The sequence below is a fragment of the Phocoena sinus genome, chromosome 3 (genome assembly GCF_008692025.1).
Source record: "Phocoena sinus isolate mPhoSin1 chromosome 3, mPhoSin1.pri, whole genome shotgun sequence".
NCBI lineage: Eukaryota > Metazoa > Chordata > Mammalia > Artiodactyla > Phocoenidae > Phocoena > Phocoena sinus.
The window spans coordinates 74,302,491-74,326,337 of record NC_045765.1 but is presented as its reverse complement, the minus strand read 5'-3'; the positions used below and the strand labels follow the sequence as shown (position 1 = coordinate 74,326,337).

The following is a 23,847-nucleotide window of genomic DNA, read 5'->3' as shown; positions in this document are numbered from 1 at the left end:
TTAGTGAAGCCCTTTATAAGACTAAGTAATATCTATCAAGAAAAAAATTAAGAATATGGGTTAAAATTCCAGTAATTCATCCAAGGTTAAATGCTAGAATAAAGTACTGGTCTAAGTGAAAGCAAGCAAGGGAGTGTTGGTGAGGGTACCTTGAAAGAATATTTATTTTTCCTCATATTTTCATTCAGGCAGCAGATTAAATGTACAGGTGGGCCTTGAACAACACAGGGGTTAGGGACACTGGACACCTCACCCCACCAAGTTGAAAATCTGCATATAACTTTGCAGTCACTCCTCCATATCCATGGTCCTGCATCCACAGATTCAACTAACCTTGGATCATGTAGTACTGTAGTATGTATTTATTGAAAAAAATCTGTGTATCAGTGGACCCATGCAGTTCAAACCTGTGTCGTTCAAGGGTCAACTGTACAGGTTTATGTTTCTTAGGGGACTGCCTTTGTTTTAAAACTTCTAAAAAGACAAATTGGATTTAAAATGAACATTATTTGCTTTTGGGAATTAAAGTAGATTTTGTTTTAAAGACATATCATCTAGCCCAGCTGCAGTGGTGGTTGGGGGCAATGGGGAAGTGACTCACAGGAAAACTTTCTCATATGATGATTTTGACATATTATAAATTTTATTTTTTATTGAAGAGAAACATCTGAACAGACATAACTTGGAAGCCTTTATAACTGACTAAACCTCTTATAGTAGTTTGTTATTGTTTGATGGAATATTGAGAAACATTGTAAATTTTCTAATTTGTTGACTATTAGTAATATGTTTTTATTCACATATTTGAAAAAGTATTTGAAAGCTTAAATATTTCTGAAAATAAATAATTCAGTCTGAGATCATCTAAAATGCTAGTTTTTGTTTTCTGAGACAAAAATTTTCACAAGTATTCTAAGAAAAATGTTTGAACTTAACTTCTTTTGTTTCCCTTTGAACTTTTGGTTGAACAAAAGCGGAGGCCATAAAAGGTCATAACGTATGCATCTTATTTAAATGGTTCAGGGAAAGTTTTGTGTGTGTGTGTGTGTGTGTGTGTGTGAAAGAGAAGAAAAGGCAAAACAAATGTGCCAAAATGGTAAACATTGGTGAATCGGGGTAAAGGGTATATGAGAGTTCTCTATTACTCTTGCAACTTTTCTAAAATCTGTGGGGGAAAGAACACAAGGATTTAAGTAAGCCACAAATTACATGATCGTTTTTTGATTAATACATCTACCTGCTTATAAAATTGTTTGTGACAGCAATAAACATGTGTTGTTTATAACCATTCCAGACTTGGCAGTGTCATAACAAAACAGCCAATGATTTTGTCTTCGTTAGTTCCTCCTCTCTGATAGCTACAGCTGGTCTTTCAACTGACAATAGGTAAGAGATTATAACTGAAATTGAAGTCTGTGTATGTATAGCTAAGCTTTATTTTTTAATTGCTTAATGTCCTTATATCTCAATAATGTCATAATTACACCTTTAAATATTTTTATTTAAAGAGACTTGTTTCTTAGAGCTTTTTTAGTGTTTTAATTGTAAAGCTAAGGAAATTCTGGTGACATTAAAGACAAAGTCCATTCCTTCTGGATTTTTAGTATTCTAACGTTACTCTACTAATATGGTAGAGTTTTTCTCCATATTATTTGCTATGTGTTAAGAAAGCTTGAGGCCAAAAAAAAAAAAAGAATATTATTTATTGGCCGTGCTACTTAGTTAAACTCTTGCCACAGCTTTATTATGTCGCATTATCAATGTTTCACAGTAAGAACACAAGAAGCTGAGTTGTATAATAACTAGTAAGTGGCAGCCCATCCCCATCTCCCCAAATAGCTTAAATATGCAAAAAAAAGTCTCCTCCCTCCATGTCCAGGCACACTTTTTACTTCCCTCCTACACCTGAGTTCTGTGATTAAGGCCTTCTGAGGTTGCTGAGCTTTTGTGTTTGTCCTGAGGCCTCACTTTACACTCAAAGTGGGAATTTTAGGAATATGGAGTTTTCAGCCCATTTTTCATAGAAATTCTTATACACATCTGTGCCTCCTTTGTAACTCACAGAATGGAGTAGAAGCTGCTCCCTTTTGTAGTAGGAATAAGTTTTCTCTGTACTCAAGAAAATTCGGTGTGTCCTGCTACTTACGTATGTGAGTCAAACTATTAGATTAGAAAATCAGTGAATACAAGAAGTGGTTTCCATATTCAGACTTCATATAGTACTCCTTGTAATTACATGTTAATCTAAAGTTATTCAGTTTGGGAAGCTATTAGTTTTTTAAATTTTTGTCTAAAAATTAATCATACATAAATATATTGGTTACTTGTATTCGATGCTTTATAAATTTAAGAACTTTCTGTGTGAGCAAGGTTCAAGCGAGCTATAATGAGACATATTGCTTTTTTTCATTGAAGTATACTTGATTTACAACATTATATTAGTTACAGGTATACAGCATGGTGATTCAGTATTTTTGCAGATTATACTTCATTATAGGTTATTACAAGATAATTGTTACAATTCCCTATGCTATACAGTATATCCTTGTTGCTTATCTATTTTATATATAGTAGTTTTTATCTATTAATTCCATATTCCTAATATGTCACTCACCCGTCTTCCCCTCTTTGGTAACCACAAGTTTGTTTCTATATCTGTGAGTCTATTTCTGTTTTGTATATACAGTCATTTGTCTCTGTTTTTAGATTCCACATGTAAGTTATATTATATAGTATTTGTCTTTTTCTGTCTGATTTATTTCACTTAGCATGATATTCTCTAGGTCCATCTACATTGCTGCAAATGGCAGTATTTCATTCTTTTTTATGGCTGAGTAGTATTTTAGTGTGTGTGTGTGTGTGTGTGTGTGTGTGTGTGTGTGTGTGTGTCGCATCTTAATCCAGTCATCTGTTGATGGGCACTTGGGTTGCTTCCATGTCTTGGCTATTGTAAATAGTGCTGCTGTGAACATTTGGATGCATGTATCTTTTTAAATTAGTATTTTCATTTTTTCCAGATATGTACCCAAGGAGTAGAATTGCTGGATCATATGGTAGTTCTATTTTTAGTTTTTTGAGGAACCTCCATACTGTTTTCCACAGTGGTTGCACCAATCTACATTTCCACCAACAGTGTACAAGGGTTCCATTTTCTCTACACTTGTCTCCAGCATTTATTGTTTGTAGATTTTTTTGATGATGGCCATTCTGACTGGTGTGAGGTGATAACTCATTGTTGTTTTGATTTGCATTTCTCTAATAATGAGTGATGTTGAGAATCTTTTCATGTGCCTGTTGGGCATCTGTATGTCTTCCTTGGGAAATTGTCTATTCAGATCTTCTGCCCATTTTTTTATTGAGTTTTTTTTTTATATTGAGTTGTATGAACTGTATGTATATTTTAGGTTTTAACCGCTTGTCAATCATTATTTGCAAATATTTTCTCCCATTCAGTAGGTTGTCTTTTCGTTTTGTTGATGATTTCCTTTGCTGTGCAAAAGCTTTATGTTTAATTAGGTCCCATTTGTTTATTTCTGCTTTTATTTCTTTTGCCTTAGGAGACTGATCTAAGAAAATATTGCTACAATTTTTGTCAAAGAGTGTATTGCCTATGTTCTCTTCTAGGAGGTTTATGGTTTTCCATTCTTACATTTAGGTCTTTAAACCATTTTGAGTTTATTTTTGTATATGGTGAACAGAAATGTTCTAATCTCATTATTTTATATGTGGCTGTCCAGTTTTTCCACCACCACTTGTTGAAGAGTCTGTCCTTTCTCCATTGTATATTCTTGCCATCTTTGTCATAGATTAACTGACCATAAATGCTTGGGTTTATTTCTGGGGTCTCTGTTCTGTTCCATTGATCTATGTGTCTGTTCTTGTGGCAGTACCACACTGTTTTGATTACTGTAGCTATGTAGTATAGTCTGAAGTCAGGGAGTGTGATTCTTCCAGCTCTATTCTTTTTTCTCAACATTGCTTTGGCAATTCAGGGTCTTTTGTGATTCCGTGTGAGTTTTAGGATTATTTTGTTCTAGTTCTGTGAAAAATGCCATGGGTATTTTGATGGCGATTGCATTAAATCTGTAGATTGCTTTGAGTAGTGTGGCCAATTTAACAATATTAATCTTCCAGTCTGACAGCACAAGATACCTTTCCATTTCTTTGTATTATCTTCAGTTTCCTTAATCAGTGTTTTATATTTCAGAGTATAGGTCTTTCACCTCCTTGGTTAAGTTTATTCCTAGGTATTTATTCTCATTGATGTGATCTTAAACAGGTTGTGTTTTACTTTCTTTTTCTCATATTTCATTATTAGTGTATAAAAATGCAGATTTTTAAAATATTGATCTTGTATCCTGCACCCTTGCTGAATTCATTTATTAGTTCTAAATTTGGGGGGTGAAGACTTCAGGGTTTTCTATCCAAAGTATCATGTCATCTGCAAATAGTGACAGTTTTACTTCTTCCCTTCCAATTTGTTTTTTTTTTAATTTAAAAAAAATTATTTGTTTACTTTGGCTTCACCGAGTCTTAGCTGCAGCATGCGGGATCTTTATTTGCGGCATGTGGACTTCTTAGTTGCGTCATGCAGACTTCTTAGTTGTGGCATGCGGGATCTTTATTTGCGGCATGTGGACTTCTTAGTTGCGGCATGTGGACTCTTAGTTGCGGCATGTGTGCACTATCTAGTTCCCTGACCAGAGATCAAACCCAGGCCCCCTACATTGAGAACATGGAGTCTTACCCACTGGACCAACAGGGAAGTCCCCTTCTCTTCCAATTTGGATACCTTTTATTTCTTTTTCTTGTCTGATTGCTGTGGCTAGGACTTCCAGTACCATGTTGAATAAAGTGGAGAGAGTGGACATCCTTGTCTTGTTTCTGAATTTAGTGGGCAGGCTTTCAGCTTTTCACTGTTGAGTATGATGTTGGCTGTGGATTTGTCTTAAATGACCTTCATTATGTTGAGGAATGTTCTCTCTATACACACTTTGATGAAAGTTTTTATCATGAATGGACATCTCAGTAGACAGTTTTTTTGTGTATTTTGAGATGATCATATGATTTTTATCTTTCCTTTTGTTAATGTGATGTATTACATTTATTGATTTGCAAATGTTGAACTATCCTTGTGACCCCAGAATAAATCCAACTTGATCATGGTGTATGATGCTTTTTATGTATTGTTGGATTCAGTTTGCTAATATATTTTGTTGAGGATTTTTGTATTTGTAGTTATCAAAGATATTGGCCTGTAATTTTCTTTTTTTGTAGTGTCTTTGTTTGGTTTTGGTATCAGGGTAATGGTGGCCTTGTAGAATGAATTTGGGAGTGTTCCCTCCTCTTCAGTTTTTTTGGAATGGTTTAAGAAGGATAAGTGTTTGTTCTTCATATGTTTCGTAGAATTCCCCTGTCTGGTCCTGGACTTTTGTTTCCTGACAGTTGGGTTTTGATGGGGTTTTTTTTCCCTTACAGATTCATTTTCGTTTCTAGTGATCAGTCTGTTCAAACTTTCTGTTTCTTCTTGACTCATTCTTGGCAGGCTGTATGTTTCTAGAAAATTGTCCATTTCTCCTAGGTTGTCCAATTTGTTGGCATATAACTGTTAATAGTATTATAGTTCTTTGTATCTCTTTCGTATCGGTTGTTATTTCTCCTCTTTCACTTTTTATTTTGTTTATTTGGGTCTTCTCTCTTCTTCTTGATGCGCTGGATAAAGGTTTGTCAATTTTGTTTTCTTTTCAAAAAATCAGCTCTTGCTTTCATTGATTGTTTTTGTTGTTTTTTTTTAAATCTCTATTTTGTTTATTTCCTCTCTGATCTTAATTATTTTCTTCCTTCTGCTGACTTTGGGCTTTGTTTGTTCTTTTTCTAATTCTTTTAGGTGGTAAGTGGTAGGCTGTGTTGTTTATTTGAGAAGGCCTGTATTGCTATGAACTTCTCTCTTAGAATTGCTTTTGCTTCATCCCATAGATTTTGGGTTGTTGTGTTTCCATTTACAATTGTCTCAAGATCTTTTTTGACTTCCTCTTTGATTTTGTCATTGACCCATTGGTTTTTTAGTAGCATGTTGTTTAGTCTCCACGTGTTTGGGGTTTTTTTCCATTCTTCTTTCTGGAGTTAATTTTTAGCTTCATACTATTGTGGTCAGAAAAAAATGCTTGATACAATTTCTATGCTCTTAAATTTGTTGAGGCTTATTTTGTGACCTAGTATGTAATATGTTCTGGAGAACATTCCATGTGTGCTTGAAAAGAATGTGCATTCTGCTGTTTTGGGGTGTATTATTCTGTACATATCATTTAAGTTCAGCTGGTCTATTGTGTCACTTAACACCACTATTACCTTACTTTCTCTCTGGATGATCTGTTCATTGATGTTGGGAGGGGTGTTAAAATCCCCTGCTATTACTGTATTATTGTCTATTTCTCCCTTTATGTCTATTAGTATTTGCTTTATATATTTAGGTGCTCCTGTATTGGGTGCATATATGTTAACAAGTATAATATTCTTTCTGTGTTGATATCTTTATCATTGTATAATGTGAGACATATTTATTTTTATTCTGTTAACTTCTTATGTCATTCAATAATCTTTTTTTTTTTTCCAGAAACATATGTTTGTGGGACACTCTTGTAGCACCTGCCAACAGTTTAGTCCATGGTAAGTTTTGAAAGCATTTTATGAATCACAAACTAATAAAGTAAAAGTGATTTTTAAATGGATTTTTTTTTTTAATGACACACTTAGTAGCCTGTGAGGTTTATTTTTGACCATGGTGGCAAAGTTTAAAAGAAGAAAAAATGCTGTATATGTACTTAACTCTTCACCATACTTTAATGAAGGACAGTGGAACATAGATAATATAAAAATCATTTGTTTTTGCTTTGAATCTGATAGCACAGGTCCGAACATCAGTTACAGTATTATATCCCCTCACACCACTCTTACTCAACTTTGTACTTGAAGTTCTAAATAAAGCAATAAGACAAGAAAAGGAAGTAAAAGTTATCCATATTGGAAGGGAAGAAATAAAACTGTTTATGCACAGATTACATGATGGTGTAGAAAATCCCAAAGAATACAGAAAAAAAACTGCTGGAACTGATGTGTAAGCACAGTAATGTCACAGGATACCAGGTCATTATACTAAAATTAGTTGCATTCCTTTATCAACAATGAACAATTGGAATTTGAAATTAAAAAAAAAATTACCATTTAAAATAGCACCCAAAATAATGAAATACTGAAGCATAAATCGAAATATATATAGCATCTGTTGGGAAAAGCTACAAAAAAAGTAAAAGAAAAAAAGATCTAAATAAATTTTCATCATGTTCACAGATTGTAAAACTTGATATTGTTAGGATGTTACTTCCTCACAACTTTATAGATTCAGTGGAATTCTAATTAAACCCCCAGCAATCTGTTTTGTATATATCAACAAACTGGTTCTAAAGTTTATGTAGAGAGGCAAGAGACCTAGAATAATGCATACTGAATAAAAACAAACTTGGAGAACTCACATTACCTGATTTCAGGACTCACTATAAAGCTACAGTAATCAAGCCATTGTGGTACTGGCTGAAGAATAGACACAGATTAGAGAGCCCAGAAATAGACCCACACATAAATAGTAGACTCATTGCTAATAATGGCACAAAGATAATTCAGTGGAAACAGATAGTCTTTCAACAAAAAGTGCTAATAACAATTGGGTGCTTATATGTGGAATAATGAACATAGGTACAAACCTTACCCCTTTCACAAAAATTTACTCAAAATGACTCATGTAAAACATGTAAAAAGAAAACTGTAATACTTCTAGAAGGAAATATAGGAGAAAATCTTGGTGACCTCGGGTTTGGTAATGAGATTTAGATACAACACCAAAAGCACAATCTATTAAAGAAATGATATATTCAAGATTTTTTAAAATTACCGTTTTTCTCCATAGCATATAAGCATATAAAAGATGCTCAACATCAGTAGTCATCAGGGAAATGCAAACTAAATTCACCATAATTTATCATACTACTCTGTATACTGAAATGGCAAAAATTAAAGGTTCTAGACTACCAAGTGTTGGTGAGGATATGGAGAAACTGGAACCCTCATGATTTGCTGATAAAAGTATAAAACAGTACAACTGCTTTGGAAAACTGTTTAGCAATTTCTTAGTGAAGTTAAACATGCATGTAGCGTGACCCAGCAGTATATAGTTTTACATATGTATCCAAGAAAAATGAAAACACATGTCCACAAATAGACTGGTATTAGGAATGTTCTTAGCAGCTTTATTTATAGTAGCCAAAAACTGGAAACAACACAAATGTCCAACAGGATAACGTGGTATATTTATGTAATAGAATACTATTCAGAATTTAAAAGCATGACCTACTGATACGTGAGACACATCTAAAATGTTATGTTAAAGAAAAAGAAGCAGGCACAAAAGAATATATACTATAAAATTCCATTTATGTGAAGTTCAAGAATTGGCGAAACCAATTGGATAGAAATCAGGATAGCAATTGCCTTTGAGGGAGAGGCATGAGGGAACTTTCTGGGATGATGAAAACAGCTGTGTTAAAAGCCGTATTTGGTACAGGGCTAATTTTGCCCCTCTATTGAGGCAGTACCCTTCTCAGTACTCTATACGATGCCTTGTGAATTATGAGGGTTTTTTCCCAGTATGGCTGGTGGAAATAGGAACCCAGATCAACTTGGGTTCCCCTTTCTTATGCCATGGCCAGAAAATACTCTATAGGCAATAAGCTGGGGCAGTTATGTTGGTCACCCAGTTTGTTTCCCATTTTGCAAAGATCATTCTTCATTACTTAGTGACCGGTGTCTCAAACCATTGTTTCCTATATATCATTTGATATTTTAATTGTTTTAGGCAGGATGGCAAATCTAATCTATCATTCTACCTTGGCTGGCCAAAAGCCAGAAGTCTGTTTCTTATACTATTAAATAGTTTTTACTTTTTTTTTTCCAGCTTTTACTTGTCATGATAGCGGAGCCACTGTTTTAGCATATGCTCCAAAACATCAGCTACTAATATCAGGTGGCAGAAAAGGCTATACATGTGTTTTTGACCTTCGGCAACGACAGCAGAGGCAGCTTTTCCAGAGCCATGATTCTCCTGTTAAAGCCATTGCTATTGATCCAACTGAAGAGTACTTTGTTACAGGATCTGCTGAGGGCAACATAAAGGTAAATACAGTAATGCCACAATATCTATTACAATATGAAAAGAAATCTTTAGAAACCTTAGATCTTTAATCATATTGATGACACCAGTCTCTTTAAATAATAGAAATATTAATTCCTTTGTAGTCAACAAGGTTAATTGCTATTTAATAAATCTTTTAATGAATGAAATAAAATAATATTTAACTTGAAAAATGCCTGTTTTTCAGTTGTTTTCAAATATGCTTAACTAATGCACGCGAAAGAACTGGATTTTCCATGGATATGAACATATTTCAGACATTAGAATTAGTCTTGACTCCATATTCAGAGTTACTGAATTCAGTTTCAGGGGCTGTGAGATATACTGACATTTTCCCTTATCCCAAATTTCTCCCCATTTTGTCATTCATAGTATCAGCATCCAACAACTCAGTGCCTGATTCAAGAATTCTGATGTACCTGGATAAGCTCTACCTGTAACAGTCCTTCTCAAACTCCACTGTGCTTCAAACTTAGAAGTTTGAATGTTAAGCAGCTTGTTAAAAATGTTAAGCACCTTGTTAAAAATGCATCCCACTCCAGAAATACTGTTATTAGGTCCTATCCCAAAAATACCCATTTGGTAAGTCCAAGGCTCAGGAATGTGCATTTTTGGAACACAGAAATAGTGGTTTTGATGGCAGGTTCTCTGGCTACACTCAGAAGGATCTGCAGGGATAAGACTAGTCCCTACGTTACTCTAGTGGTCAGCAACCCACTGGAGGAGTCTAGTTTCTTAGAATCCATTAATTTAAGTGCTACTGAGTACTTAGTACAGGTAAGTTGGACTGCTTTGTTAGAACTTCCATATTGTTTTCATAATTCTCAGCCAGAAGAAATTGAAGAATTTCAAAAAGGTTTTTCTTAAATATATACACCAGCTTCCATACAGAATTCTTTTTTTTTTTCCAGTTTGAAGCTAGTTTCTTATTTAAACTGCCCTCAGTTTAGAATAAGTCATACTATATTTTAGATTAGTTATTTAGATTAGTTTGTACTTTCATTCTGAGGTTTATTATTTAATTAAGTTATAAGATTTCATAGTATACCAGGTAGTATTCAGGACTTAAAATTTAACAATCATGTCTAGAGTAATATGAATTAATGAATTTCTTAGGGAAAAGAAAGAAATATTTTTTTTAAATGTGATGTCAAAACATCAGAAAGTTGTAATAATTCATCTTGCAGCTGGAATATAGTTTTGACTGGTCTGAAGGCCTCTAGGTGTTTGGTATTTTTCTCTTTCCAGCGGTTCTGATCCCCTGGTGGGTACTGTATATTATGGGGAAAGAATTACCCCACTATACAACTACACAACAGAAACTTCGCTGAGAGATAGGAAATCTTGATTGTAGTTCCTATAACATTACAAGTTTCTGTTGCATTGTACACCTAACCTCCTTGTACCTAAGTTTTCTCGTCTCCAACGAAGGGTTTAAAGTACCTCCTCTCTTACTGGATTGATTTTTGAAGAATGTGATAATATCAAAGAGCTTTGGAAAATTGTAACACCATATACAGAATCAAAATGTTATGACTGTAAGCCTACACAGATTTTTCTCCATTTTTGTTTTAGAAATTCCTTATTTGTGCAGGAAAACAGACGTGAATCTTTTGTTTGGATTTTTATGGTAATCGTCAACCCCAATTTTTATTTTGTTCTTATATATTTCAGATTTGGAGTCTCTCTACCTTTAGTCTTCTCCACACTTTTATCAATGAACATGCTCGGCAATCCATTTTCAGAAATATTGGAACTGGAGTGATGCAAATTGAGACAGGGCCTGCAAATCACATTTTTTCATGTGGAGCTGATGGAACAATGAAAATGAGAATACTGCCAGATCAGTTTAGCCCATTAAATGAAGTGTTGAAAAATGATGTGAAATTCATGCTGTAACATTTTAACGATAAGATGTATAATTTATTACCTATTCCATGAAGTGGCCAACACATATGATGTACAGTGATCAGTCTCTATGCCACAGATAAGCTAATGCTTTCTTGTTTTCATATTTATTTTATGGAGCTTTGCCCTTGATGCACTGATGCCTTAAAAATTAATAAGGTCATTCAAAATTAGACTACATTGCCTAAAGTAGAATGTATAAGTAATGCTGTAATAATACATATTTATAGTGTAGTGAGTATATCATAGTGTTAAAGGAGTTTTGTTTTCTTGTTGTTGATAAATTCTTCTGCAGATATCTCTGCATGAATTTGTTTCACAGTAAAAATACCCTTTATGTAAAGGCAGTTGCACATCAGTCATCACTTAATTCACCACACTCTCACTGCCTTTTTCAAACTTACACATCTCACACTCCTCTCTTAATTAATGATAGATTGATATTTGGGTAAGAATCAAAAAATAGTGAACATCTCCATTAACACTGTCTTTGGGACTTTAGTGACAGGTGAGCCAAATGCCTCGTTACATAAAGTTTTCATCAGTTTCCCCTCTGGACCCCAAGTTGTGTGTGTGTGGTCGTGTATATATATGTAATGTATCTTATACATCTTATTTGAACTTTGTGTGTGTGTGTATATGTGTATATATGTGTGTGTGTGTGTGTGTGTGTATATATATATATATATATATGAAAACTACAAGTCTTTTCATTTGTTTTTGTGCCATAACAACTACTGCCACCAGAATAACAACTTTTTCTGCAACTGTTTTTTTCACCTATTTTTTTTTTTAATTTTTGAATTCCCATCCTAATTTTCAAATAAATTTCAGGAAAACTTCCAAGATTATTATTTTAAAGATTACATTGAGTCAGATAAGACTTAGCAGGCAATAATGATTCTGTTGGCATATATGAGATACTTAAGCTTATAAATTTGTCAAAGGATTTCTAGGCACCATACATTTTACTTAAATTTTATTTTATTTTATTTCTTAGTTTTTAGGTGCTTTTAGTCTCAAAGTTCTGAAAACCTTATAGCAATGTTTTTAGAAACAAATGTGAAAACAGTCAAATTAAATAGATAGTATTTACAAATGTAAAATACCTGCCAGATCTACCATTAAAAGATAATAAACTAAGCCTTATATTTTATTATTTTTTGCCAAAATATATTATTTTATTATAAAATATGACCAAAATATTAAAAATGCACAATGCTTTTAACTTAAATGTGCTAACCCTATTTCTGTCTGTTTTGTGCTATACCTTTTCTGATTCAGAATTATAGAAAACTTGATTTTAACCAAGAAGACTGGAGGCAGATGGGACTAAGAGTTTAAGGGACAATTATATACTATTTAGCTTAAATATATTTTAATAGGAATATTAAGAGAACATTTTTATGTAACAAAATATGGAAAGCTATTATCTTGGAAACTAAAGAGTCAAATGAAGCAAAGAAATGAAGGGCTGGTAAAATGAATTTTGTAATATCCTCAGGATACTTTTAAAAGTATATTGTTAAAAGATTTTGTAAATTGTATTCATAATTTTAAATGTGTTGAGCAAGTTGCAGTGAAGACACTGTTATTATGTAGAGAGTTGATGTGCACATAATAACCTGTACTATAAATTGTGCAATAACGATATGTGACTATTTTGCCATGGAGAAATCTGTGACAACATTGCAAACAATACTATTGTTTGATGTAGTTAATATTAAGTTATTCCTCAGTAATTTCTTCATGAATCAAGATTCAAAAGGGTTTAAACACTTTCAGTGAGATAGAAAATGTATTATTATGCTTACTAGGAAAAAGACATTGTGGATGAAGAATTAAGCATTTTAATTGAGGGTTTATATGAATAATAAATTATGTAAGCCCATATGTATTTACATCCAGAGTCATAATATTTTAAATAAACAATCATGCAGTAACTATTTTTAGCATGCTATTGTTTTAAGTAGTATTTATGCCACTTTAGTTGACTTGAGTGTATGTGAAATTTTAAATTGGAGAACTTCTGTATTGTATTTGGTTAATGTAGGAAGAATTGCATAATTTTCCCAGATACCCTGTTCTTCCTTCTCTATAGTCTTTAACTTAATGAATAAGCATTATTCAAAAAAGGTGAGAATAAAAGTAGTTGGAATGTATGTTTAAGTATAAAATGGTATACATATATGTAAAATTTCATCCACACTAATGAAGTGGATACATCAAAATACATTTTTTAAATTGTGTGCTTTCTGAGAATGAGGCTTTGTAATGATGGAAGAATTCACAACATTGTGAGTCTCATTTTCTAAAATGTAGGATTTTTCTTACGTAGAATCATGGGACAGCCAATTCCATCCTCCTTTCTTGCTCTCTCTGTCTTGCCCCAATTCATTTCTTCTCTTTAAAAAATTTTTTCAAAACCGTGGAGGAATTTCTCAAAATGGTCTCAACAATTGGAACAAAATACAGAGATATACCTACTTAAAGAAAATCCTTATACAACCTTAGAGTGGTGACGATCTTTTTATAACAGTGTTGGAAACCCAGAGAGACATATTTACTAAACAAAGAGTTTAAATGTCATATTGCAAAAGACCACAGTCCAAAGAACAGGTAGAGGAGAAGAAATATGTGTATAGGAATAGGAAAAATGTTAACGACCCTAATACAAAGAGAATTTTAGAATGATAAGTGATGGAGAAATCACACAATTCACAGAACAGGACATGGAAAAGTCAGCAAGCACAAAGTGTGTTCATCCTCGCTAATAGTTAAAGGAATGCTTTAAAAAAAAGAAATGTGTTACCACTGTTCATCCATCAAGTTAGTATAAAGTCAAAACACAGTGACATCAGTTTGGTGAAGATGCAAGGAAGTGGGCACAGTGAAACATTGCTGGCAGGACTAAACTGCTTCAAAGTTACCTAGATACATATTAAAATTGAAAAACATACTTTCACTGAGCAATCTTTTGAGAGATTATCCTTTAAGATAAAAACACCTATGCATAAAAATATACGTATACGGGGCTTCCCTGGTGGCGCAGTGGATGAGAGTCCGCCTGCCGATGCAGGAGACGCGGGTTTGTGCCCTGGTCCGGGAAGATCCCACATGCCGCGGAGCGGCTGGGCCCGTGAGCCATGGCCGCTGAGCCTGCGCGTCTGGAGCCTGTGCTCCACAACAGGAGAGGCCACAACAGTGAGAGGCCTGTGTACCGCAAAAAATAAATAAATAAATATTAAAAAGAAAAAAAAAAAATATACGTATACGGATGTTTATTGAGACATCTGGTGGAGCAAGAAAACTGGAAATCTAAATGTTATTTAGTGGGTAAATTTTGGCATAAATTTTGGTACATCCATACAATGCAGTATTCTCAATGGTAAAAGCATGTTAGATTTGTATCTGTTCATCTGAAAAGAGGTTGGTGAGATAAAATTTCAAAGTAAAAGGTGTTATATCCCTTATTGTTTCAGGTTTTTTCAATCTTTAGTTTTAGTATATATGTAGGAACATAGAAATATGTATGGAAGAATACATACAAAGCAAAACTTTAACATGGGAGAAGGGAAGAAGGAGGTAATACTTTTCTAAACTCCTTTAAACCCCACTTGGTAACATGATACCCGAGATGGTTGTGTACGTGTTGGTGAAGAAAAGCTGTATTTTCATACCAAGAAGGACAACAACTTTGGCAACTGCTCTGTTGAGTGAAGTGATCTTGTGTCGGAATATTCCTCTTTGAATTGTTGAGATATTTTTGATGCTTGATATTACTTAAGTAGAAAGGTTAAGATGTTACCCTTCAGGGTACTTGGAAAAAGTTGAACATAGATTAGTTAAATGTACCTGTCAGTGTTAGATATGTGTATGGCTTTTGCTACAGTTATTTTCAAAGCTAAATCTGTTTTGAGTTTTTTAGGACTTTTCTTCCCCTTCTGCTTACTTGGTTGTCTCCTGTATGTCTGTGGCCTATAAGTCAGGGAGCTAACACAGAGTTGCAGTGTGACATTATTTCACAAGTCTCCTTGGAACAAGAAAAATTTCTTAATGTTCTCCCACTGCAAATACAGATAGGTAATAGAAACAATTTGGTGGTACAACCCATTTCTTTCCACAGTGAAAATGCCTTACTCCTGTATGCCCTTTGTAACAGAATCTAAGCAGTGCAGTGTATCAGTCCAGGATATGTGTTTTAAAAGTTTTAAAATCTATTCCTCCCACATGTAAAACACTCCCCCAGAAAAACTCCAATGTTTTCATCCTATTACTGCATCAGGGTTTGGCTTTTGAACCCCAGGGTCCTGATGTCTAAATCAGGTTCAGGTGTATATGTGGCTCCTTAAATGAGTTTCCTTAAGTACAGTACTCAGTTTAAAGATCCATGAACTAATGAGACAAGTTATGTGCCTCCCACATGTGAAATGTAACAGTGGTGAGACAGAGGCGATAGCTATCTCCCATTCTAAAAGAGGAAAAGTAAGTCACATGGTAGGTCCTGGTCCAGAGGGTTTCTGGAATTTAGCTGGGTACATGTCACCAGTTCCTTGAGTACTCCTGTTCCCTGCAAGTAATTCTCTACAGCTCTTGGCTCCACCTTCTGGGCTGCTTTTTTCTATCCTTAAGTTACTCTTTTTCCATAAAAGTGGCCCAGTGTTTTTAACGGAAGTTTTCTCAGCCTGTTTTCCTGGATAGAGAAGTTTGAGCATTCAAAGACCTCTTTGCATTTTATACTGTCCTGTCCCCTATGCTTCAGTCTAGTAAAATTGCTTTTTAAAACGTTGTGGGGGGTTCCCTGGTGGCGCAGTGGTTGAGAGTCTGCCTGCCGATGCAGGGGACATGGGTTCATGCCCCGGTCCGGGAAGATCCCACATGCCGCGGAGCAGTTAGGCCCGTGAGCCATGGCTGCTGAGCCTGCGCATCCAGAGCCTGTGCTCCGCAACGGGAGAGGCCACAACAGTGAGAGGCCCACGTACCGCAAAAAAACAAAAACAAAAAAAACGGTTGTGGGTTTCTTGTATATTAAATTATAATCCACTCATTAGACAAAAGCCACACCTGTATTTTATTTCTCTACCTTGGGCCCCCTGTGAGGTTGCTGTGGTATATACCACCTTAAGATGCTTAGAAATCTTAGTGTCCCACAAAAACGGTATACATGGTGCACCCAAAAATCTTTCTGAGATCTTAACAAAAGGACTTAACCATAACCTTGGCTGTGTCTTTATTCTGAGACCATTTGCAATCCACCACAATACTGAATACACTTTTTTAAAATCCATGTGGCCATTTTTATGTAGAGAGAGAGAGATGAACAGACCCATGTACACACACAGAGAGAGGAAGCACAGGTACATGGAAATAACTAGCACGCCAACTCTTTACTCTGAAGACTGATAATGAGAGGGAAAGAAGTGAGGCTATTGAAAGAGGACAGTGTGGAAGTCAGAACCCACTAGGGGAGGGTGCTGTGCTTCGAGTATTCCAGGACTAAGGTGGGAGCCTTTTTTGTTTAAAATCATGTAATGCCTTGCCAACGTGGGCTAGCATTTCATGGCTGTAAGCACAGAAGAGAACTCTTGATAGAGCCAGGAATTTAGACCCATATGTATAGAAAAAGCCTTTCAGAGTAGAATTATGCAGCTAAGGACAAAAAAATAGACTATAGTATTGGGGATAGGCTCAAGTAAGATTTGAGATGGTCAAAAAGGAGAAAACAGTTCAGGTGAGGAAGAACCCACATAGATGAAGAATCCAGTGGTGCAATCACAGAAAAATAAGGGTTCTGGGTAGGGGCATCACTATATTTTCTATAGAGGAATGGCTTAAGGGGTGAAAACCTGGAAATATGCAAAGAGCTTGGTTTCATGTAGAGGGTGGCTGATCGAATTGGCTAAGAATGTGGATGAAGTTACCTTTAATGCAGGCAACAGTTCTAGAAAACTTTCTTAGGAAGAGGTGTATTTTAGTAACATAGGTAAGTAATTCTGAATAAAAAAGTGAAAAATGCTCTATGATGAAGGTATAATCACTAGTGGTGTATAATAGTTAGGAGTAGGGGTTGAGGTATATGGAAGTAATAGGAAAAGATCACTGACCCCCAAATCTTGATTTTTGTTCTATCCCCAAGTTTCTAGTTTGCATGACATTGAACAATTCTCCTACCCTACCCAATATGCACCTTGACTTCTGTTAGGAAAAATGTACTCTTTACCATACCCATATTGTTACTCTAAGAACAAGATTACATGTTATGGTAAAGCTCTGAAAAGAAATGGGACTGGGAATAGAGTTGAAGCAGTAGACAATCAGATAGTGACCTTAGAGAATGGTGAAGTTATAGCCATGTTTTGAATCAGGCATGTTCATTGATATAGTCCCATTAAAATGTAGTTAAAGCACAAAGGCCACGTAGATATTTCTGTGGGCTGTGTTCAAGGTGCACATCCTTGCTTCAGTGATTTTAGTGCCAGAAAATGTTAGACTATCTTCTCTCTCCATGATGCCTGGAGTGCCCTTCTGCCGGGCAAGCTTGAGTTCATCCTTTTCAACTTGGTTGGATGGAACCTCCTTTGTGAAATCCTCTCCATTCCCCCAAGGAGTGTGAGTCACTTCCATTCTCCTCCCAGAGTATTTATGCATAGATTTTTATTGTACATTTCACGGTGCCATGTAGTTATTTCCTTACACTCAAAAAGAGGAGGCTGACACTGAGTAAGCAGAGAAGAGGCTTGAAGCAAAAGAAGAGTACAAGAGGAAGCTGGGTCAGAAGATTTTTTCAACTTTAAGCTGTCTGATGTTAGTTCCTATACCTTCGACTGGGCAGAAGTAAAAATAGAAGGTATGCACAGAGGTATTTTTGGCATGCAGCTCTCTCCACTTCATGTGATTTATAGGGTTTGGGGTTTTTTTGGGGGGTGGGGTTTGGTCTGAAAGGATTCAATTAATCCAGAGACAGCTGCAATTATTTTAAAATATAATTAGCCATTGAATAATGGATTAGTTATTAGGAGCTTCCTAGATTCTATGTTTTTTACAACTCCGAACTGGAAGTATGCAAGTGCTAGTTTGAAAGTGAAATGATCCAAGTATCTTTTGGCCCAAGTAAGATAGGAAAGGTAATTATCTTACTAATTTCTAAATATTATCACTCTGTGTAGTAAGGTGGAATCCAAATATCTTTATTAGAAGAAAGACTGGTTGTTCTTTGATGACAATGATGCAAGTTGCCTGGGATTGTAGAGGCCCCTTACCAGGCCTCCTAAAGTAAGCTCTGAGGCAATGCCCACTCTGAGTCATTTCAGCTATCAGCTCCTATAGTCACTCAGGTCTAGATGGCCCTAGTAAAGAGGGTTGCAGTGAGAGAAGGTGGTAGGATTCGTGGAGATTTTTAAATTTTATCATTTTAACATTTTAGCATTTTTAAATATTTTATGGGGGAAGCATAGAAATTGAGAGGTCCAAGATAGAAAAGAAGGGGTATTCAACAGAATGTGGCCCCTGTAGATAGAAGGGAGGGCTCCTTGGGGACCCAGAGAACTGGTGGATGGGTTTGCTCTGATCCACTGGGGTGAGAGAAAGGAAGTCAATGTGACTGTTGATATAGATGGCATTTTTGGTAACTGGGGTAGGAAGTAGAGAAAATTCTCTATTGATGATCTATATATTTCCTTTGGGGCTTCCCTGGTGGCACAGTGGTTAAGAATCCGCCTGCCAATGCAAGGGACATGGGTTCGAGTGCTGGTCCGGGAAGATCCCACATGCCGCAGAGCAAGTAAGCCAGTGTGCCACAACTACTGAAGCCCACGTGCCACAACTACTGAAGCCCGTGCACCTAGAGTCCGTGCTCCGCAACAAGAGAAGCCACTGCAATAAGAAGCCCACGCACCACAACAAAGAGTAGGCCCCGCGCACCGCAACTAGAGAAAGCCTGTGCACAGCAATGAAGACCCAACACAGCCATAAATAAATTAATTAATTAAATTTTTTTAAAAGTTCACTCTATATTTTATTTGAAATAGGAGGTGAGATTATATATCAAGAGCAGGAGGGGTTAGGGGTGCAAAAGATGTCTTGAGGAAAGGGGTAAAGATGGAACACACCATCCATGATGCAGGAGAAAATCCTCATGAATCTGCAGAGCATCAGGTTTTACACTTTTTGGTGCTTCTTAAGTAGAGCTTATGAATAATGTGGATGGCTAAAAATATTTGCCAGGTAGTAGAAGGAAAGGACAATGTAGTAAAGCAATAGGAGGCACTAGCAGTGAGTGACTAAGGTATTGGCTCTTGGGGTTAGGCTGTGTAGGAAAGGAAGCCAACTGGGAGAAATGCAAGTCTGCATGAGGTAAAAAAAGAGTGTGAGGACCAAGGATGAAAGGCTGCAGTAGGGGTGTAGAATGATGGAGATAAAGATGAAAGAATCTTTTTCTATAAAGGTAGAAATATCTCTGGAGATTGCTGCTCCAGGGTGCAGCTTGAGACAAGGGAGACTGAAATGAAGCAATGGTGAAAGTTACTGGGGTTGAGGTTACAGACACCATGACATCCTGGCTGACTCTCCCAGCAGTCATACAGATGGGGCTCCTATCTCACACAGTAGAAGAAGCCATGTTTCATTAAGGCTTTGTGCTTTGTCCAAAGTATCCAGCTTACACAGAGCAAACCCATTATTAGGACTCTCAGTTCGTGGTGACAAATATCACTGCCCATGGGCTTTCAGGGATCATTTCTAATGATTTTGAGGAGTAGGGGAGGCCTGGGAGTGTACAAACCTTTTTAATTACTTTATTACTCCCTGCACTGCGTGGCACTACCAAAGACTGAGCCTGGCAATCCAGAAACCCCATAAAGCGGCCTAGATTATTTTCTTTCCCTTAACCCTCACATCCCATTAGTCTCCAGGGCCTGTGTTAAGCCTTGAATCCATCTTCTTTCCATCCACTTAGTTTAAGCATTCAGCATCTGTAATTATTTCCTATTACTGCCACAACAAATTAACAGCAATTTAGGGGTTTAAAACAACATACATTTATTATTTTACAGTTCTACAGGTCAGAAGTCCAGTATGGGTCTCACCAGGATAAACTCAAAGTGTCCGTAGACCTGAGTTCCTTTCTGGAGTCTCCAAGGGAGGATCCATTTCCTTATGGTGGTAGAACTGAGATTCCCATTTTGTTGTTGTTGTTGTTGACTGAGGTCCATTCCCAGCTTCTAGAGACCACCCACCCTCCTTGGCTTCTGACCCAGGTCAAGCCCTTCTCATGCTTTGAATCTCTGACTCATTCTTCCACTTTAGGGGAAGCATATGATTAGATTAGATCCACCCAAATAATCCAGGATAATCTCCCCATCTCATTATCTTTAACCTTAATCACACCTGCCAAGTCCCTTTTGCCATGTAAGGTAACATATTCACAGGTTCTGGGGATTCTGGTGTGAACATCTTTCCTGGAGTTCTTATTCTGCCTACCACTGTATCACAACCTGACTTATTTCAATAACTCCATAAATCAAGTTTCCTGGCTCTGGTATTCTCTATGCTGTTTTCAGATTAACCTTTCTAGAACATTTGACATGTCTCCCATGCTTAAAATCCTTCTGACTTTCTCCAAAACAAGGGTCAAATTAGTGTTCTTCAGCTCCTATTGGAAGAACGCGCTTAGATTTGGTCCTTTTCTATTGTTTTAGCTTCATTCCAATCTCCACTTCTTCCCTAACCCTTCTGAATGCTTGAAAAATGTTTACTGTGTCCTTTCTCCACCTATAGGTGCTGTGAAGCTCCCATTTCTTCTTCCAAATTGAGCTTAGACATCACCTCCTTCAGAAAAATCTTCCTGACACTCCCCTCCCCATAGCTATAACCACAGGACAGTGTCTTAAACATCTCTAAGAGATGTTTACGTCTTCTGTATACATCTTCTGTATATTCCTATTTTGGGCATTAAACCCAAATGTGTTGTGATTTTAGTCTATTTCACCTAACAAGTGTTTACTTTCCTGTGTCCCAACCACGCTCTGCCACTTCCTAAATGTGTAACTTTGGGTAGGGTATTTTACTTCACTTATGCCTCCCTTTCCCTTTGTAAAACTTAAAGTAGCTACAGGAGCTACATTTATAAGTTGTTGTGAGGATTATAAGTGACCTGCATATATTAAGTTTTGCTAGTATTATTCATATTCCCAGCCCTCTGCACAGAACTACCATATAGTAGGTGCTTAATGGAGGACGGATTCATCACACTCCTACCAAGGTCCAGCACCTTCGCCCTTGAAAATGGCTACCCCGGGTCAGGGCTCTTCACCAGAAGGAAGGCCCAGATTCGGTCCCATTCCAATGAATAGCCAGCCTTCGGCTCCGTGGGCAGGGGCAGTCACTGAAGTCCACGGGGGTGCCTCAGACCAGTCTGGCTTCCCAGGAGCCAATGAGCCTTTTAACTTTGAGAGGGAGCCCTGCACCCCCCGCGAATGGAAACTAGGAATCGCTAGCGCGTCAGGTATCGCCAGGTAGACTTGAGGCCAGTAGAGGCTGAAACACACACACACACACACACACACACAACGTTAAGAGCAGGCGGGATTTAGGGGCTTATACGGAAAATGATGATGAGGATGATAACGGCAACAGATAACAGATGATAAAATTCATGCGTACTTGTTAGGTGCCAGGCATGAGCTCACTTAACCGATTCAACTCACTACGAGGTTGGTATCTCATTTTCACAGTTGAAGAAACTGAGAGACCCGAAAGGTAACGTCTTCCTTGCATATCTCCCAAGCCTGTCCTGGCTCCTCGCGCCCAAAAATCTTGCCTTGCAGCTCAAGTCCAGCTCCCAGGTAGCTGTCCAGCTCTCCTCCGCGGTCTCCGGAGCTCTGGCCACTCCTGACCCCCAACGCCAGGCCCAGTCTGCCCAGTCACGGCCGCTGGGGTTCTCCTCCCCTCCCCGCCCTGGACCGCTAGATCCTCCTCTACCTTGCCTCCCCGGCTGCTCCGCTCCTCCTCCTCCGCACGCTCCGCCCCCGACCTCCCGGCTCCTCCTCCTTGGCCGGCTCCGCCCCCAGCCTCCTAACTCCACCTTTCGCCCCGCCCCCGTCTCCTTAGCTCCTCCTCCTATCCCCGCCCCTCGTTTCTTTTGCCTTGCCCCTGGCTCCCTTTCTCCCGCCGTCTCTGGCCCGCGCTCTGCTCGTGAGTCCGCGGGGCCCCGCGAGCGTTCAAGAGTCTAGGCAGCTCCGCGCCGTCAGATCTCCCAGCTCGCCTCTTGGCGTCCCGGCGCCACCGGGCCCCCTCTTCCGAGTAAGTGCCTCCTGGGCGCGCCGGTTCCGCACACACCCTCGCAGGGCTTCCCCGGCTGCTGGGCTGTGGGCTGCTCCTGAGGGCGCGCTTTCAGCTCGCCGAGAGTCTCTGGAGTGGGTGGGAGTGGGTGGGAGTGCGTGTGAGCGAGTGTGTGTGTTTGTGCGTGTGTGTGCAGACGCGCACAGCTCCGAAATCTCCGCAGAGTTTTACTCAGTTCCTGCAGCGCAGAGACAACCTGAGACCTCCAGCTCGGGGCCCTTACCGATTTGGGCTGACCCCTTAACTTCCACCTCCTGCACTGAGCCCCATCCCTATTCCTTGCTTCCTTCTGCAGACGCGGCCCCCACTACGTGTCACGCCCTCCTGGTAACAGCTCCTGCTGTCGAAAGGACTGGCCCGGTTATCAGGATGCCCCAGATTGCAGACCGAGATGCTAGCCTGAGATTGTAATCCAACCCTGCATTGTAAAATGGGCAGGGACTAGAGTTTTGCCTTGAGATCGTTCGGTGGAGACTTCCTTTGAGGAAGAAAGTTTGTGTGTGTGTTTGTGTGTCCGTCCGTGTCTTTGCGCGCCCTCTCGACTCTCAGCCTTCAAAACCTGATGCAAGAACACTTGATGAGCGCCCTCGGACCCAGGGTGGCTGATAGGCATGTTCAAGACCACTCTGACCAACCGGGTTTGGGCGCCTAAAAGATGTTTATTGATTCAGTGACACCCTATTGCTAAAGCCAACTGATAAAACACAGCCCTAGGTAGGAAGAGCAGTACCCTGAGAGAATCATGGGAGGAGGGAGACAGTAGTTGAGTGCTCAGTGTTGAAACAAAGAAATCCTGGAGTTACTTAAGACTGATAATTCCATCCTTGCATAAATTATTTTTATTGGTGGCCAATACTATCTCAATGTAGGGTGTATTTCTGCCCTAAAAAGCAGATTTAATTGATAGCAGTACAGTACTTTAATCCAACAATAAAATGATTCCCTGGTTGCTGAGGTCCCTGAATTCTGTATCTCAGTTTATTCTTGCTATCTTCTTGCTGTGAAAGTAGAGATACCCATAAAATTTCCCCACCTTCTTGATAAGAATTCATTTAGGAGATGCTGGTAGGGAAATGACCTGTTGAGTAGAAATTATTCATTGAGGCATAAGGGAGACAAAACTATGTGGTTAAAGGAAATAACCAGAACAGAGCAAGCTTTAAGTTGCCATTGTGAAAGTTAGAGCTGATATGAAAGTTAGAGCTGATAAATCACTTTAAGTGCCGCTTATCCCAGCAGATATTTTTATCCTGGTTTGAATCTTGTGTTACACAAAATTGTTTCCACAGTGTTTTAACTAAGGAAACATTATGCTTTGAAATGTAAACATATGACTCCATCTGTCTTTAAGGAAAGAAATA

The 23,847-nt window shown here is 37.8% G+C and overlaps 2 protein-coding genes across 3 annotated transcripts in view; both read left to right on the top strand.

The window, feature by feature from the left end:
• Nucleotides 1-12,800, top strand: part of DMXL1 (Dmx like 1) — a 132,943-nt gene extending 120,143 nt beyond the window's left edge. For both annotated transcript variants that reach the window (XM_032625990.1, XM_032625989.1), the window contains 4 exons: nt 1,295-1,386; nt 6,614-6,666; nt 9,005-9,222; nt 10,916-12,800. In XM_032625990.1, coding sequence (XP_032481881.1) covers nt 1,295-1,386; nt 6,614-6,666; nt 9,005-9,222; nt 10,916-11,140 — 588 coding nt within the window. In that variant the 3' untranslated portion in view covers nt 11,141-12,800. The remainder of the gene's footprint in view (nt 1-1,294; nt 1,387-6,613; nt 6,667-9,004; nt 9,223-10,915) is intronic.
• A 9,484-nt stretch (nt 12,801-22,284) lies between these two features.
• The window catches only part of TNFAIP8 (TNF alpha induced protein 8), a 122,802-nt gene continuing 121,239 nt past the window's right edge, over nt 22,285-23,847 (top strand). The window contains exon 1 of the mRNA XM_032625916.1: nt 22,285-22,447. Within this exon, the coding sequence (XP_032481807.1) occupies nt 22,447 (1 nt within the window). The 5' untranslated portion in view covers nt 22,285-22,446. The remainder of the gene's footprint in view (nt 22,448-23,847) is intronic.